The sequence below is a fragment of the Manis pentadactyla genome, chromosome 12 (assembly GCF_030020395.1).
Source record: "Manis pentadactyla isolate mManPen7 chromosome 12, mManPen7.hap1, whole genome shotgun sequence".
In the NCBI taxonomy this organism is placed as follows: domain Eukaryota; kingdom Metazoa; phylum Chordata; class Mammalia; order Pholidota; family Manidae; genus Manis; species Manis pentadactyla.
In genome coordinates, this window is record NC_080030.1 from 89,576,946 (window position 1) to 89,591,559 (window position 14,614).

Consider the following 14,614-nt stretch of genomic DNA (forward strand, 5'->3'; position numbering starts at 1 on the left):
CACAGACAAAAGAAACACAAATGAGTACAGAATAAAACACCTAACATATAAAGAATGGAGCAGGGAGAATAAGAAGGGAGAGAAATAAAGAATCATTCAGACTGTGTTTATAATAGCGTAATAAGAGAGTTAAGTTAGGCGATTAGATAGTAAAGAAGCTACCCTTGAACTTTTGGTAACCACGAATCCAAAGCCTGCAATTGTAATAAGTAATTATCAATAATCACCCTAAATGTAAATGGACTAAATGCACCAATCAAAAGACACAGAGTAATAGAATGGATAAAAGCACAGGACCCATCTATATGCTGCTTACAAGAGACTCATCTCAAACCCAAAGACATACACAGACTAAAAGTGAAGGGATGGCAAACGATATTTCATGCAAACAATAGGGAGAAAAAAGCAGATTTGCAGTACTTGTATCAGACAAAATAGACTTCAAAACAAAGAAGTAACAGGTCACAAAGACGGACATTACATAATGATAATGGGGGCAGTCCAACAAGAGAATATAACCATTATAAATATCTATGCACCCAACACAGGAGCACTGACATATGTGAAACAAATACTAACAGAATTAAAGGAGGAAATAGAATGCAAGACATTCATTTTACGAGACTTCAACACAGCACTCACTCCAAAGGACAGATCCACCAGACAGAAAATAAGGACACAGAGGCACTGAACAACACAGTAGAACAGATGTACCTAACAGACATCTACAGAACTCTACACCCAAAAGCAGCAGGTTACACATTCTTCTCAAGTGTACATGGAACATTCTCCAGAATAGACCACATACTAGGCCACAAAAAGAGGCTCAGTAAATTCAGAAAGATTGAAATTCTACCAACCAACTTCTTAGATGACAAAGGTATAAAACTAGAAATAAATTTTACAAAGAAAACAAAAAGTCTCACAAACACATGGAGGCTTAACAACATGCTCCTAAATAATCAATGGATCAATGACCAAATAAAAACAGAGATCAAGCAATATAGGGGACAAGTGACAACAACAGCACAATGCTGCAACTTCTGTGGGATGCAGCAAAGGCAGTTCTAAGAGGAAAGTATATAGCAATCCAGGCATATTTAAAGAATGAAGAACAATCCCAAATGAATAAAGTCACTATTATTGAAACTGGAAAAAGAAGAACAAATGAGGCCTAAAGTCAGCAGAAGGAGGACATAATAAAGATCATAGAAGAAATAAATAAAATTGAGAAGGATAAAACAATAGGAAAAAATCAATGAAATCAAGAGCTGGATCTTTGAGAAAACAAACAAAATAGATAAACCCCCAGCCAGACGTATTAAGAGAAAAGGAGAATCTACACACATAAACAGAATCAGAAATGAGAAAGGAAAAATCACGACGGACCCCACAGAAATACAAAGAATTATTAGAGAATACTATGAAAACCTATATGCTAAGAAGCTGGAAAACCCTGAAGAAATGGACAACTTCCTAGAAAAATACAACCTTCCAAGACTGACCAAGGAAGAAACACAAAATCTAAAAAGACCAATTTCCAGCAATGAAATTGAATTGGTAATCAAAAAACTACCCAAGAACAAAACTCCCAGGACAGATGGATTCAACTCTGAATTTTATCAGACACATAGAGAAGACATAATACCCATTCTCATTAAAGTTTTCCAAAAAATAAAAGAGGAGGGAATACTTTCAAACTGATTATATGAAGCCAGCATAACTCTAATATTGAAACCAGGCAAAGCCACCAAAAAAAAAAAGAAAATTACAGATCAATATCCCTGATGAACATAGATGCAAAAATACTCAACAAAATATTAGCAAACCTAATTCAAAAATACATCAAGAGGATCATACACCATGATCAAGTGGGATTCATCCCAGGGATGCAAGGATGGTACAACATTTGAAAGTCCATCAACATCATCCACCACATCAACAAAAAGAAAGACAAAAACCACATGATCATCTCCATAGATGCTGAAAAAGCATTCGACAAAATTCAACATCCATTCATGATAAAAACTCTCAACAAAATGGGTATAGAGGGCAAGTACCTCAATATATGAAAGTCCATATATGACAAACCCACAGCCAACATCATACTTAACTGAGAGAAGCTGAAAGCTTTTCACCTAAGACTGGGAACAAGACAGGAATGCCCACTCTCCCCACTGTTATTCAATATAGTACTGGAGGTCATAGTCATGGCAATCAGACAAAACAAAGAAATACAAGGAATCCAGATTGGTAAAGAAGAAGTCAAACTGTCACTATTTGCAGATGTCATGATATTGTACATAAAAAAAGCTAAAGAATCCACTCCAAAACTACTAGAACTAATATATGATTTCAGCAAAGTTGAAGGATACAAAATTAATACAGAGAAATCTGTTGATTTCCTGTACACTAACAATGAACTAGCAGAAAGAGAAATCAGGAAAGCAATTCCATTCACAATTGCATCAAATTAGGAATAAACCTAACCAAGGAAGTGAAAGACTTATACTCTGAAAACTACAAGACACTCTTAAGAGAAATAAAAGAGGAAAGTAACAAATGGAAAGTAATTCCATGCTGTTGGCTAGGAAGAATTAATATTGTCAAAATGGCCATCCTACCTAACTCAATATACAGATTCAATGCAATCCCTATCAAAATACCAACAGCATTCTTCAACAAACTGGAACAAACAGTTCTAAAATTCATATGGAACCACAAAAGACCCCAAATAGCCAAAGCAATCCTGAGAAGGAAGAGTTAAGCAGAGGGTATCTGGCTTCCCAATGTCAAGGTCTACTACACAGCCACAGTAATCAAGACAATTTGGTACTGGCACAAGAACAGACCCACCGACCAGTGGAACAGAATAGAGAGTCCAGATATTACCCCAAACATATATGGTCAATTAATATATGGTAAAGGAGCCATGGATATACAATGGGGAAATGACAGCCTCTTCAACAGCGGGTGTTGGCAAAACTGGACAGCTACATGTAAGAGAATGAAACTGGTGTATTGTCTAACCCCATACACAAAAGTAAATTAAAAATGGATCAAAGACCTACATGTAAGTCATGAAACCATAAAACTCTTGGGAAAAAACATAGACAAAAATCTCTTGGACATAAACATGAGCAACTTCTTCATGAACATATCTCCCCAGGCAAGGGAAACAAAAACAAAAATGAACAGGTGGGACTATATCAAGCTGAAAAGCTTCTGTACAGCAAAGGACACCATCAGTAGAATAAAAAGACATTCTACAGTATGGGAGAATATATTCATAAATGTCAAATAGGATAAAAGGTGAACATCCAAAATATATAAATAACACACACACCTCAACAAACAAAAAGCAAATTATCCAATTAAAAAATGGGCAGAGGAGCTGAACAGACACTTCTCCAAAGAAGAAATTCAGATGGCCAACAGGCAAATGAAAAGATGCTCCACATCACTAATCAACAGAGAAATGCAAATTAAAACCACCTTGAGATATCACCTCACAGCAGTCAGGATGGCCTCCATCCAGAAGACAAAAGTTGGTGAGGATGTGGAGAAAGGGGAACCTTCCGACACTGCTGGTGGGAATGTGAATTAGTTCAACCACTGTGGAAATCCGTATGGAGATTCCTCAAAAAACTAAAAATAGAAATACCATTTGACCCAGGAATTCCCCTTCTAGGAATTTACCCTAAGAATGTAGCAGCACAGTTTGAAAAAGACAGATGCACCCCTATGTTTATCGCAGCACTATTTACAAGAGCCAAGAAATGGAAGCAACCTAAGTGTCCATCAGCAGATGAATGGATAAAGAAGACGAGGTACATATTATACACAATGGAATATTATTAAGCCATAAGAAGAAAACAAATCCTACCATTTGCAACAACATGGATGGAGCTAGAGGGTATTATGCTCAGTGAAATAAGCCAGGTGGAGAAAGACAAGTACCAAATGATTTCACTCATATATTGAGTATAAGAACAAAGAAAAAACTGAAGGAACAAAACAGCAGCAGAATCACAGAACCCAAGAATGGACTAACAGTTACCAAAGGGAAAGGGACTGGGGAGGATGGGTGGGAAGGGAGGGATAAGGGGAGGTGAATAAAGGGGGCATTTACGAATAGCATGTATAATGCGTTGGTGGGGCACTGGTAGGGCTGTGCAACACAGAAAAGACAAGTAGTGGTTCTACATCATCTTACTACGCTGATGGACAGTGATTGTAATGGGGTTTGTGGGGGTGACTTGGTGATGGGGGGAATTGAGTAAACATAATGTTCCTTATGTAATTGCAGATTAATGACACCAAAATAAAATAAAAAAACAAACAACAACAAAAAAAAGGAAACAAATCCTACCATTTGCAACAATATGGATGGAGCTAGAGGGTATTGTGCTCAGTGAAATAAGCAGGATGGAGAAAGACAAGCATCAAATGATTTCACTCATCTGTGGAGTGTAGGAACAAAGCAAAAACTGAAGGAACAAAACAGCAGCAGACTCACAGAACCCAAGACTGGACTGAAAATTACCAAAGGGAAAAAGGGACTGGGGAGGATGGGAGGGAAGGGAGGGATAAGTGGGAAAAAGGGGCATTAAGATTCACACACAAATTGTAGGGGGTGTGGCAGCGGGGGTGGTAGTGCACTGGGAAGGCAGTATAACACAGAGAAGGCAAGTAGTGATTCTGTAGCATCTTACTACACTGATGGACAGTGGCTGTAATGGGGTATGGGGTGGGTACTTGATAATGGGAGGGGGAGTCTAGTAACCATAATGTTGCTCATGTAATTGTAGATTAATGATATCAAAATTAAAAAAAAAAGATTTTTCAGATAAGACAAAAAAGTATGAACCATGAAATAAAATATTGATAAGCCAGAAAAAAAACAGAACAGAACAGAGGGGCATTCCGTACTGATGCAAGTTTATAAATTAAGGTTTGAAGAGATAATTCAGGCTAAATAGGCATAGTTACCCAGGATGTATGTAGATGTGTAGTAAGCAGAGAGACATATACAGAATAATAACACAATTTCATTCCCTCTGCATGTAAGATAGGCTTTTGGGAAAGCCTTTATCAAGTTAATTTGTTTTTCTCAGCATGAAGTATCATATATAGAAGAAAAACAAGTTTAATGAAATCTTTTATCGACTTAAGTTTGTTGAAAAATCAGAGGGAAAAATTACCACTGCATTTTGCTTCATTTAAACTCCTCATTTCTACCCTGCAATCTCAAAATTATAAAGGTAAGGTAAAGAGGATGTGATAACCTGGAACTACGGATACACTGGATAGGGACAGACAGAGAACCTAGGCATAACCTGTCACTCATCACCTACTGTTCCAAACAGAACAGGCAATGGTAAGGGAGTCCTTCTATCACCCCCAAGTTGGAACCAACTCATTTCCATGCTTAATCTAGGTTTTATTACAAGTGACCTAGCTTACTTTGTGCCTTAATCACATTCAGTACAAGCAATGCAAGGAATCCATAAGATGACACAAAATGAATCCTACATTGAGTGTTCCCTGCACTATTCTACCTGTATTTATATTTATAATGCCCAAATGAAGATGTGAATTAATAAAATGTGTAGGAGCTGCTGAACAGGGCATCAGACACTGAGCACGTAATAGGTTGGGGCATAAAATTACTCACACAGATAAATCCTGGAAACAGCTGCCTAAAATATTCTTTATATTAGAAAGGTCATTACTCAGGATTTTATAGGCCATTTTTTGGCTGAGGCCCAGATGGCTTATGGCTTTACAGAAAGGTGACGTTGAATTCTATGATTGACAGGTGGCTTTTATCACATCTCTGCATTGTCATTTGTGGGGCCTCGGCAGAGTGAAGAGGGACAGTGTGCTCAGGGGGAGCCCTTCGGGCCACTTGGGTTTGCCCCTGACCTGCGGGTCTGTCCTACTTCTCTCCCTGCCCCTTCCCTCTTCCTGTGAGCTCCTACACATGCCTCAAGACCTCTCTAGTGTCTCTGCTCCTGGGACCCCTCCCTGCAGGGCCTGATTCTCCCTGCTCCTCTGGCTCCCGCCTCCCCACTCTCTCTGACTGTTCAGGTGGCCCACCATCTTCACTTGGGCGTGGTTTGGCCTGGCCTCTTCACAAGGGAGCTGAGACCAGCAGTGCTGGAGGAGGGCCCAAGCCTGGGAAAGGTGCTGGCAGAGGGACTGTGGGGGCCAGGGCCATGGAGGCCGGGGACTCGGGGACCCAGGAGTTAGTGCCACTGAGCACATGCTGAGTGTTGGTGCCAGGAGCCCCCCACTGCATTTCATCACCACAACACCCACAGGTGAGCCCCATCCCCAGCAGGAGGGGTGGAAGCAGAGACCCCACAAGTTGGGTCCAGGCGATGAGGAGGGTGAGTGGCAGACCCTTCTTCACTGGCTGACCTTTGCGTAGGGGAAGAGCATTGGCCCCCCATCCTCAGAATCTTCACAGTAACAATGAGGAGCAATGTGGGGGTTTCATCCCAACCAATCTGCCCGTTTCTAAAATCTGGGCACGATGCTGCTGCTGGGATTCACACCCAGGCATGTGCCCGTGTGCCCACTGCCCCTCTGCCAGGGCTCTCCTCACATCCCTCTGCTGCCACCTCTGTGCCAGCCTGTACTGGCCTGGTGCTGCAGGTTCCGCTGTGGATGGATGGAGGGAACAGGTGCGTGGCCTGTGGGACAGCCAACCTTGGCGTTTCTCTGAGGCTACCTGGAGTCCTGGGCAGTAAGGGGACCCCAGACCCTACAGCCCAGCTCTGTGGCACAAAGCTTCAGTTTCCTCTTCTGGGCACAGTAGGAATGACAGCTAAGCAGGCCTGGAGAGCGGGTGTGTGAAGTGTGGCATGCCCAAAGGTGCTCAGAACAGGGTTCCTGCCCATGGGAGGCATGGCCACGTTAGAGGAGCCCGTGCAGGGTGGCTGTGCTGTGCTCTGGAAGTGGAGAGGTTTTGAAAGTGAGGAAACCAGTGAAGGCAGCATAGCAGGGGTGTCTAGTAGCCGTAGGGCCTGAGGTGGGGCCTCCCTGTCCTGAGGAGGAGAGGCAGGAGCTAACGTGGTGACAGTGTCAGGCCCTGGACACTCCCGGGAGTACCCAGCCCATGCTGCTGGAGGCCACTCAGGCCCACCCTCCCCTGGACCACGTCTGCCTGTGAGACCTCAGGGAGCGGCCCTCCCAGAGAGCCCAGTGGAAACAGAGCACTGGGCACTGCCCATGAGGCTGGCTGGGCCCAGGCGTGTGTGGTCGCGTGTGCTTGTGATGTGCTGTTCTGGTGTGGTGGTTGTGGAGTCAGACAGGAGGGTTGGCCGGGCACAAAGCACAAAACAGTTTTCACTGGGGTCACGTCACAGACTCTCAGCCCCACAAGGACCGCAGGCTTTTGTCTTCCCCTGAACCCACCTGGCACCATCTTCCTGTCCATCTTGAGTGGCTGATGCTGGTTTCAAAGCAAGACCCCTGGGCCCTCTAACCTCCCCTTATCCCTCGAGCCCACTGGCAGCCAGGTCACCCACCCTCGGGCTCTGGGGGTGCATGCCACACCCTACCTGGGAAGCCGCTGATCCTACGGCTGGGCATCATTTCCTGGAACATGGAGGAATTCACTGGCACAAGGTGTGTTTCCCTGGGCCTCTGTCAGAGTCACAAGTTCTCTGAAAGCTGGCCAGTAAAATTGTGCAGTGAGGGCAGGCTTCCTGGGAGCAGCTGTATTGCTGAGTTGCTGTGTGACTTTGGGCTAGCCCTTTAATCTTCTGCGCTACTATTTTTACATTATTTTGAATGACATGAAAGATTATGCAAATGTTAGGCATCACTGTTGTATGAGGTTGTCTCATTGCTGTCATCTTCCTGGTGGACCAGAAGAAACCCTGGGAATCCCCAGTAGGCAGTTCAGCTCCTACTCATCTAGTATAAGAGCTACTCTGTCATAGCAGCAGGACGAGCCAGCCAAGGACGGGCTCACCAGGGCTTACCAGCCAGCTGTCAACTGCAAGGCCCCAGGGAATTAGGGCAGAGCGTTACGGAGTGGCTGGGCAGATGTACACACACACCTGCACATGCCTTTCCACACCTGAGCATGTGCCTGTGTGCACACACAGGAGATAGGTAGGTGCACACACACATGTATGTCACACACATGTGCGTGTATGTTCACATATATGTGCATGCACTTGTTTGTGTACTCACATATATGTACAGCTCCACACCCACTCTTTGCACCAGCAGGAACTACACTGAGAACTGTGAATGGACACAAATGCAAGGCAGGTATGACAGCAGGCTGACATCCATGTCCATGTCCCAGCAGACACAGCAGATGGGCAGAAGCAACTGTTTAGGTAGCTCCTGTCATGGATCCAAAACCTGCCTTGGAAGTAAACTATAAAGGACAAAAGGCTAACCTGCCCCCTCTCCAAACACACTGGGGTGCTAACACGGGCCAGGCACCCCTGTGGACCAGGGACATACCTCTTGCTGCCCAGCTGTGCATGCATTCCCTGTAACTTCCAGGAGAGTCTTAGTCTGTCTCCTCTTGAGTCTCTCCAGAGTTAGCTCTCTGAAGACAGAAGGCACCACTGTGAGCTCAACCTGGAATTTAAAAATTGAAGCTGATATCAGTGCAGACCATGAACCCAAGGCCAGGGGAGGCAGTGTCGCTCTCACTTCTGGGCGCCTTGGAGGTGGGTGCCAGCCTTTCTGATGATCTCCTCCTCACTCTGAGGGTCCTGGGTGCTTGGGGTTCCTCTTGATCAGAAGAGCGACAGCACAGCTCAGGGAGTGGCAGTGTGTGTGTAGGGAGTTAAAAGAGACACCAACACCTGAATCCTCCTGGATCCAGGAGGAGCCACTGGGGCAGATGGTAAGGGCTTTATAGGTGCGGACTTCTGCATCTTCAAGAGACACTGTACACACAGTAGCCAGAGGATGGGGGCCTGGAACACCATGTACCCTGCCCTGGCAGCTCCTCTGACACAGTCTCCCTGAGGGTGCTGGAGGCCCTGCCTCCTGGGCCCCTTTGCAGGGGGGCAGACACAACTGAAGGAGCAGGGGCATCACCCCAGCACATCCAGGTCTGCCAGACCATGCTGGCTTCTGGCAATGCCGCAGAGCAGAGGGAACAGGCTCCCCATGGCATTCCAGGCAGAGAACACACAGAATAGAGCAGGTGAAGCTGTTAGGCTCTGAGAAACTTCCAGCTTTCTGAAAAAAAAAATTTCAGAAACTTTCTCTCTGGGCCAAGGATAAATTAGCTAATGACAGACACAGTGCGATGATCATTTATCATCAGGAGCCAGAGAGGATACTGGGATCCTGTCCTTGCCTCATGACTCAAAGTCAGAAGTGGCTGTTTTCCCTCATTATTTCAATTTTTAACAACTGTGTTCAGGCCTCTTGCAAAAATAGCAGGAGGTGAGAACACTTCAAGTGCTACATGCCCCCCACTGTCAGAAAACTGCAGGATGCGGGGAGAACTGGCCAGGACTGGGGCAATGCGGCATTAAGTCCTCCACCAGCAAGGCTACAGTGGCCCCTGGCGATGCTCTGATTCACCTGCTCACTGCACCAGTGGGTAAACTAAGGCAAGCCAGGGCAGGCAGATGCCAAGGTCACTCATGGAGAGAGGCCTCAGAACAGTGGGCACTGGTCCTTCTGAAATGCAGGCCCAGAAGGGAGACCTGGCTGCAGAGAGCCTGATGGCAGGGGGAAGGAACAGGACTGCCCTGTTGGGTGCCCCAGCTCCTTAAGGTGCCTTCTGGAGCATACTTGGAGAGCTCAGAACCTAGACATGACCCCTGCACAAAGAAGCTAGGACGAACCCTGTGGGGGAAGAGCTGAGGGATGAGGGACACACCTGGGAGTCTCTTCTGTGCATATGTGTGTGTGTACATGTGAACTCATATATGTATGTACATGCCATATCCCCAGGCCTGGAGGAACAGGGCTTCTCTGGATGGCTCTGGAGGCCCCAGCCAGACCCCGGCTCCTCCCACCGCATGAGGCTGGGTGTCAGCCCCCACCTGGAGCTGCTGCACGTCGATGAGTAACTGAGAGAACAGGGCTCTGCCTGCCTGGCTCAGAACCACCTGGGTGGTTCCCAGGTCACTGGGGTACGGCTCTGGAAAGGGCTGTCTCCACCAAGCACTTCTTCTCTTCCCCCTACTAGTTCTCAAAGCTATCGTGTGGCTCCAGGCAGAGCCAAATTTCTGGGCCCTTGGAAAGCAGATGGGAGGGGCACAGCAGCAGGACGGCCAGTGCCCCACTGGGGGCAAACCTGCCCGCAGACCCCAGACCCACCAGATCCTGGCCGCCCTTGGCAGCACTGTGGGCCCCTGGGAGTAATCCTCTGGGGCTCACGGTGGCCTTGCATCTGGTTCCCTGACCCTGAGCTCACTAAGCAGCCATCCTGGAAGGCCTTTGAGAAGCCTGGCCTGCCCTGAGTCTGGGACACAGAGAACTAGGAAGGCATGGGCCATGAGGAAAAGGGATGTGCATCGGGCCCCAGATGGTAGATTCTCAGTGGGCTGCATGGTCAGAGGCCTGGGGCAGGGAGGCTAGTGACCGGTGCCAGCACTCTGAGACCCGCTGTCTGTCACACAGCCTGAAAAAGGAGCTGCAGTGCCCCGGGAGCAGCGGAGGGTGGGAGAGAGACATGGAATGCCCCAGGAAGAGCCGTTGTCCTGTCACCCGCCTATTAGAAGTCAGTCCCCAGGGCCTGGCCACGCACAGGGGAGGGGACCCCATCCGACACAGAGCCCTGCGAGTCACCTGTTGTGAGCCTGTCACCTGGCTCCGTCCAGCTCTGTCCTTGGGAAACCCACCCAGGTGCCACAGGTGTCATGGCAGATCTGCATGGCCTCCTTGGGAATCAAGACCCACAAAGCTATTCATCCCCATGGACCCCATGAGGAAATCAACTGTAGAAACAAAGGAAAGCTTAGTAACAACAACAAGAGGTAGGCTCACGTTCCTGGATACCCTGGTGGCTTTACCTGTGAGTGCTCACACGGGGGGAGAAGAACCATGTCTGCACCTGCGGGATGGAAGTTGAACGATGGCTCCAAGGGTGCTGGGATATGATGCAGTTCATACAGTGGTCGTTTTCAGAGACCTAGATCTTGAGAAAATAGTGCCGAGTAGATATAAAAACAATTTGATATGTGCACTAAGGCAGAGACCACGTAAAACGTCCACATTAGTAATGAAAATGGTAGAGGATGTGAGCAAATGGGAGCAAGAATTTGTACAGTAAAAGAATTATGGGTGTGTTTTCTTCTAAAATTTCTCTTACACAAAAAGTCAGCATTTGCTAAAATATAAGTCATGAAAGGAGTTCAGGTCAGGGGATCCCTGCTGAGCTGGAACGACCTTGGGGACTGTGGACCACAGAGGGAAGCCGGACACAGGTGAGGTAGGCATGCAGGTCTGAGTAGAGGAGCGGAGGTGGGGAGGAGCCAGCCCCTAAGATCCTCCTATCAGGGCTTACCATAATTAAAGGATCAAAGATCGATATTGTTAACATTCTCCCAAAATGATGATGGAGAAGTAATTACTGAGATTTTTTTAAGGCAATGGAAAACAGTATGTGCATGTAAATATTTTTGCCTTTTAATCAGTTGTGATTAGAAGAGCCAACGCTTTGAGCTACTGTCTGGTGCATCTTGCCCTTCTTCCAGTTCCTGGCCATTACTTAGCCGGGGGCTGGATGGGAAGAAACACATCGTCCCACTGGCTCATTTTAGGATGCACTAAACAAGCATAGCAGACGCCCATTACTGCCTTTTAGCATTAGGGAGATTTTGAGATGTATGTACGGCTAACGATGGAATCAGCGCAAGTCAGAGCAGATGTTAATGGAGTTCATACCACATGGTCGGTAGAAGGGCCTGTCTCCCTGCCTGGTCATGTGTGGTGTTATTTAGAGCAAGGCTGGAACCACACAAGGAAATCGCCGCCCCTGGCAGGAGGCATCTGAGTGCTTGATGCACAGGGTTCGCCAGATCTCGGTGGGTCCTGGAAGGGAGGGTTGGCCAAGGTAGCAGGAGGGAATAGACACATCTGCCTGCCAGCGCCGCGGCGCCGCGCGCTCATTGGCTGTGAGGGCCGTCAGTCGGAGGCGGGCCTGCGCCTCGGCGCCTCGCGCTCATTGGTCTTAAGGGGCGTCAGTAGGGGGCGGACAGTCATTGGGCGCAGGCGCGTAAGTCCTGCGGCTGCGTAGTAGCTGTAGGCGCCCCTACCGCCATATTCAAGTCAGTAGCGTCTCGAGCGCCGCGGGCGAGGGACCTCCGGCTGCTCTCTCCGTGCTTCGGTCCGCTGGCCCGGGCAGGAGCGGCCCGTGCCGTCCTGTCCGCGCAGCGGGCCCTGCGAAGACCAGATGTTGATGGACCCGCGCCGTGGTCGGCTGCGCCATCCTCCCCGCGCGCATGCGGGGGCGGCACCGACCTTGTGCCCCAGCCTCGGATTGCCGCCTCGCGCCCGCTGGGCTCCCGGTGCCGCACTCGCCTTTCTCGGGTCTCCTGCGACTGGCGGAGGGCTGCGATCGACCCGGCTTGGAGCCGCTGCCCCGGACGGACTTCAGAGAGCTCGGCCGAGAAGCGGCTCCCGCTGTCGCAGATCTGCAGTGGAGGGTCCAGAGCGGGCCCTACTTCTGGGGCGAAGGCGACAGCGACAGCTCTGCGGGCTGGAAGGTACGTGGCCGCGGGGCGCGGCGGAACACGGATGGGGCGCGGGGACCCCTGCATCCGCCTGAGGGCGCGGTGGAGCCGGACGAGGGGGCGGCTGTGCAGTGGCTCGGCGGACAGCGCGTGGCCCGCGGGGCCGGGAAGCGGCCGACGTGGATGGTGGGCTTGTGGGGCCCGGCCGGGGCCGGGAGTTGACGCGCTCCGCCGGAGGGGCCGCCCGTGAAGGGAGGGAGCGGAGCAGGTGCGCCCAGGGCGGGCGTCCGAAGTTCGCCGGGGCTAGGGGGAGGGGCCCGCCGGAGCTGCCGCTCCTCTGTCCCGGCCCGGGTGGTGAGGGCGGCTGCTCCGCTCCGCGGCGCGCGTCCGCTCGGACCGGGGTCGCGCCGCCTACCTGCTCTCGCCGCCCGGGCCGGGCTGCGCAGACGGGGAGGCCGGCGGGCGTTTTGCCGTGTGTGGGTTTTTTCGGCGAGGGCCGGGCCGGCTGAAGTTCAAGTGTGACCCGCGGCGGGGGAGAGGCCGCCCGGAAGCACCGCCTTTAAAATTAAAATTTTTTTCAATAGGTATCTCTCGTAATTTTTATTTGGTAATGAAGTTTCTTTACTTTGATCTGGGAACTGACAGTGCATTTTCTTGTATTTAGAAATTAATATCTTTCTGTCATTTCGGTTTGAAATCTGCAGCTGAGTAACTAACTTATAACTAGCCACAGGGATTCTGAGACAGGGACCATGGGTGTAGTCAGAGTAGGGTGGGGGCCTCTGGAAAAAGACCCCTACCGAAACTCCGTATTAAACAATTCAGCAAAGTCAGAGTCACATTAATTCTCTAAAGTAAAATATCAAACTGGTCGTATAAGCATTCTTCCGTGAAGATCAGTTAAAACTAAAAAGCCAGGAGTAACCTGGCCTGGAATGTTTGAACATCCCTCAGATAAGAAAATACCTCAGCCTAGCCCATGTCTTCATTGTGTCAATTAAGTGAGGCTATTGTAAAATTTACTTTAGCCTGCTAAAAGACCCAGTTTATCTTTAACTTTGCCTAGATGCTGCTCTTCCTCCTCCAGCCCCTAATCAAGTAATATATAACCTGGGCAATTAATATAGCAAGTAAGCCCAGCCACAAGCAATATATAGTAAAAGGCAGAAAGGATCCCATCTTAAAGATAAGATTGCATTTTAACACCCAGGAAGTTAAGAAGTAAGATTCTTAACTTACTGTTTAGCAAACAGACGTCTACGACCTCAGCCCACCTTGGGAGAACTGTCTGGAGAGGTGGAGGTGGGGGGGAGAGGTGGCAGTGGGGTGGGGGCTGAGCAGCGTTCAGAGGGGTCGCGCGATCAGGGTTTGGAAGGCTGGATGCTGTGTTTACAGGTGCCTCCTGGTAGGGCAGCCCGCGTTTGTGTCAGTCCCTCAGTCCCAGGACTGAGTCGCCTCCTGTGTGCAAAACCAGTTTTCATACTAGAGTCTTCATTTTGTAAAAGAATCCCCTACAGGATCCCTGAGAATGGCGAGCTCCTCCCACCCCATTCCCCTCAGGAAGGGTAAAATAAGGTTGACAGGTTACACTCCCAAACACCCCGACTTAGGAAGCACCCACTGTGCACCCGTGAGAAGCCCCAGGAGGGCGAAGTTTGCAGCTATGTAAGACATTGGGAGAATGGGGGCAGCGTACGTGTGTGTGTCTACCTTCAGGTTTCTGAGCCCTGCTGGTTTCCTGACAGGCTGTGGGGCCTTAGCTCAGTCCCTTTTCTTCTTTGGGCTAGTGACTAAGTTGGATTAGATGGTCTCTGCAGCCCCTTCCTGCCCCGACTCTTTCAGAAATGTGTTTGATAGAAGTTTCACAGAAGTGGTGAGGGCTTGCAGAAATTGGAATTGACATGAGGAAAGAATTCATTCTTCCTCTGGGACCGTGG

At 48.7% G+C, this 14,614-nt stretch overlaps 1 protein-coding gene across 1 annotated transcript in view; it reads left to right on the plus strand.

Annotated features, from left to right (window-relative positions):
• The first annotated feature begins 10,510 nt into the window (after nt 1-10,510).
• LOC130679811 (uncharacterized) overlaps nt 10,511-14,614 on the plus strand; it is a 42,123-nt gene continuing 38,019 nt past the window's right edge. The window contains exons 1-2 of the mRNA XM_057489240.1: nt 10,511-11,017; nt 12,193-12,710. Coding sequence (XP_057345223.1) covers nt 10,511-11,017; nt 12,193-12,710 — 1,025 coding nt within the window. The remainder of the gene's footprint in view (nt 11,018-12,192; nt 12,711-14,614) is intronic.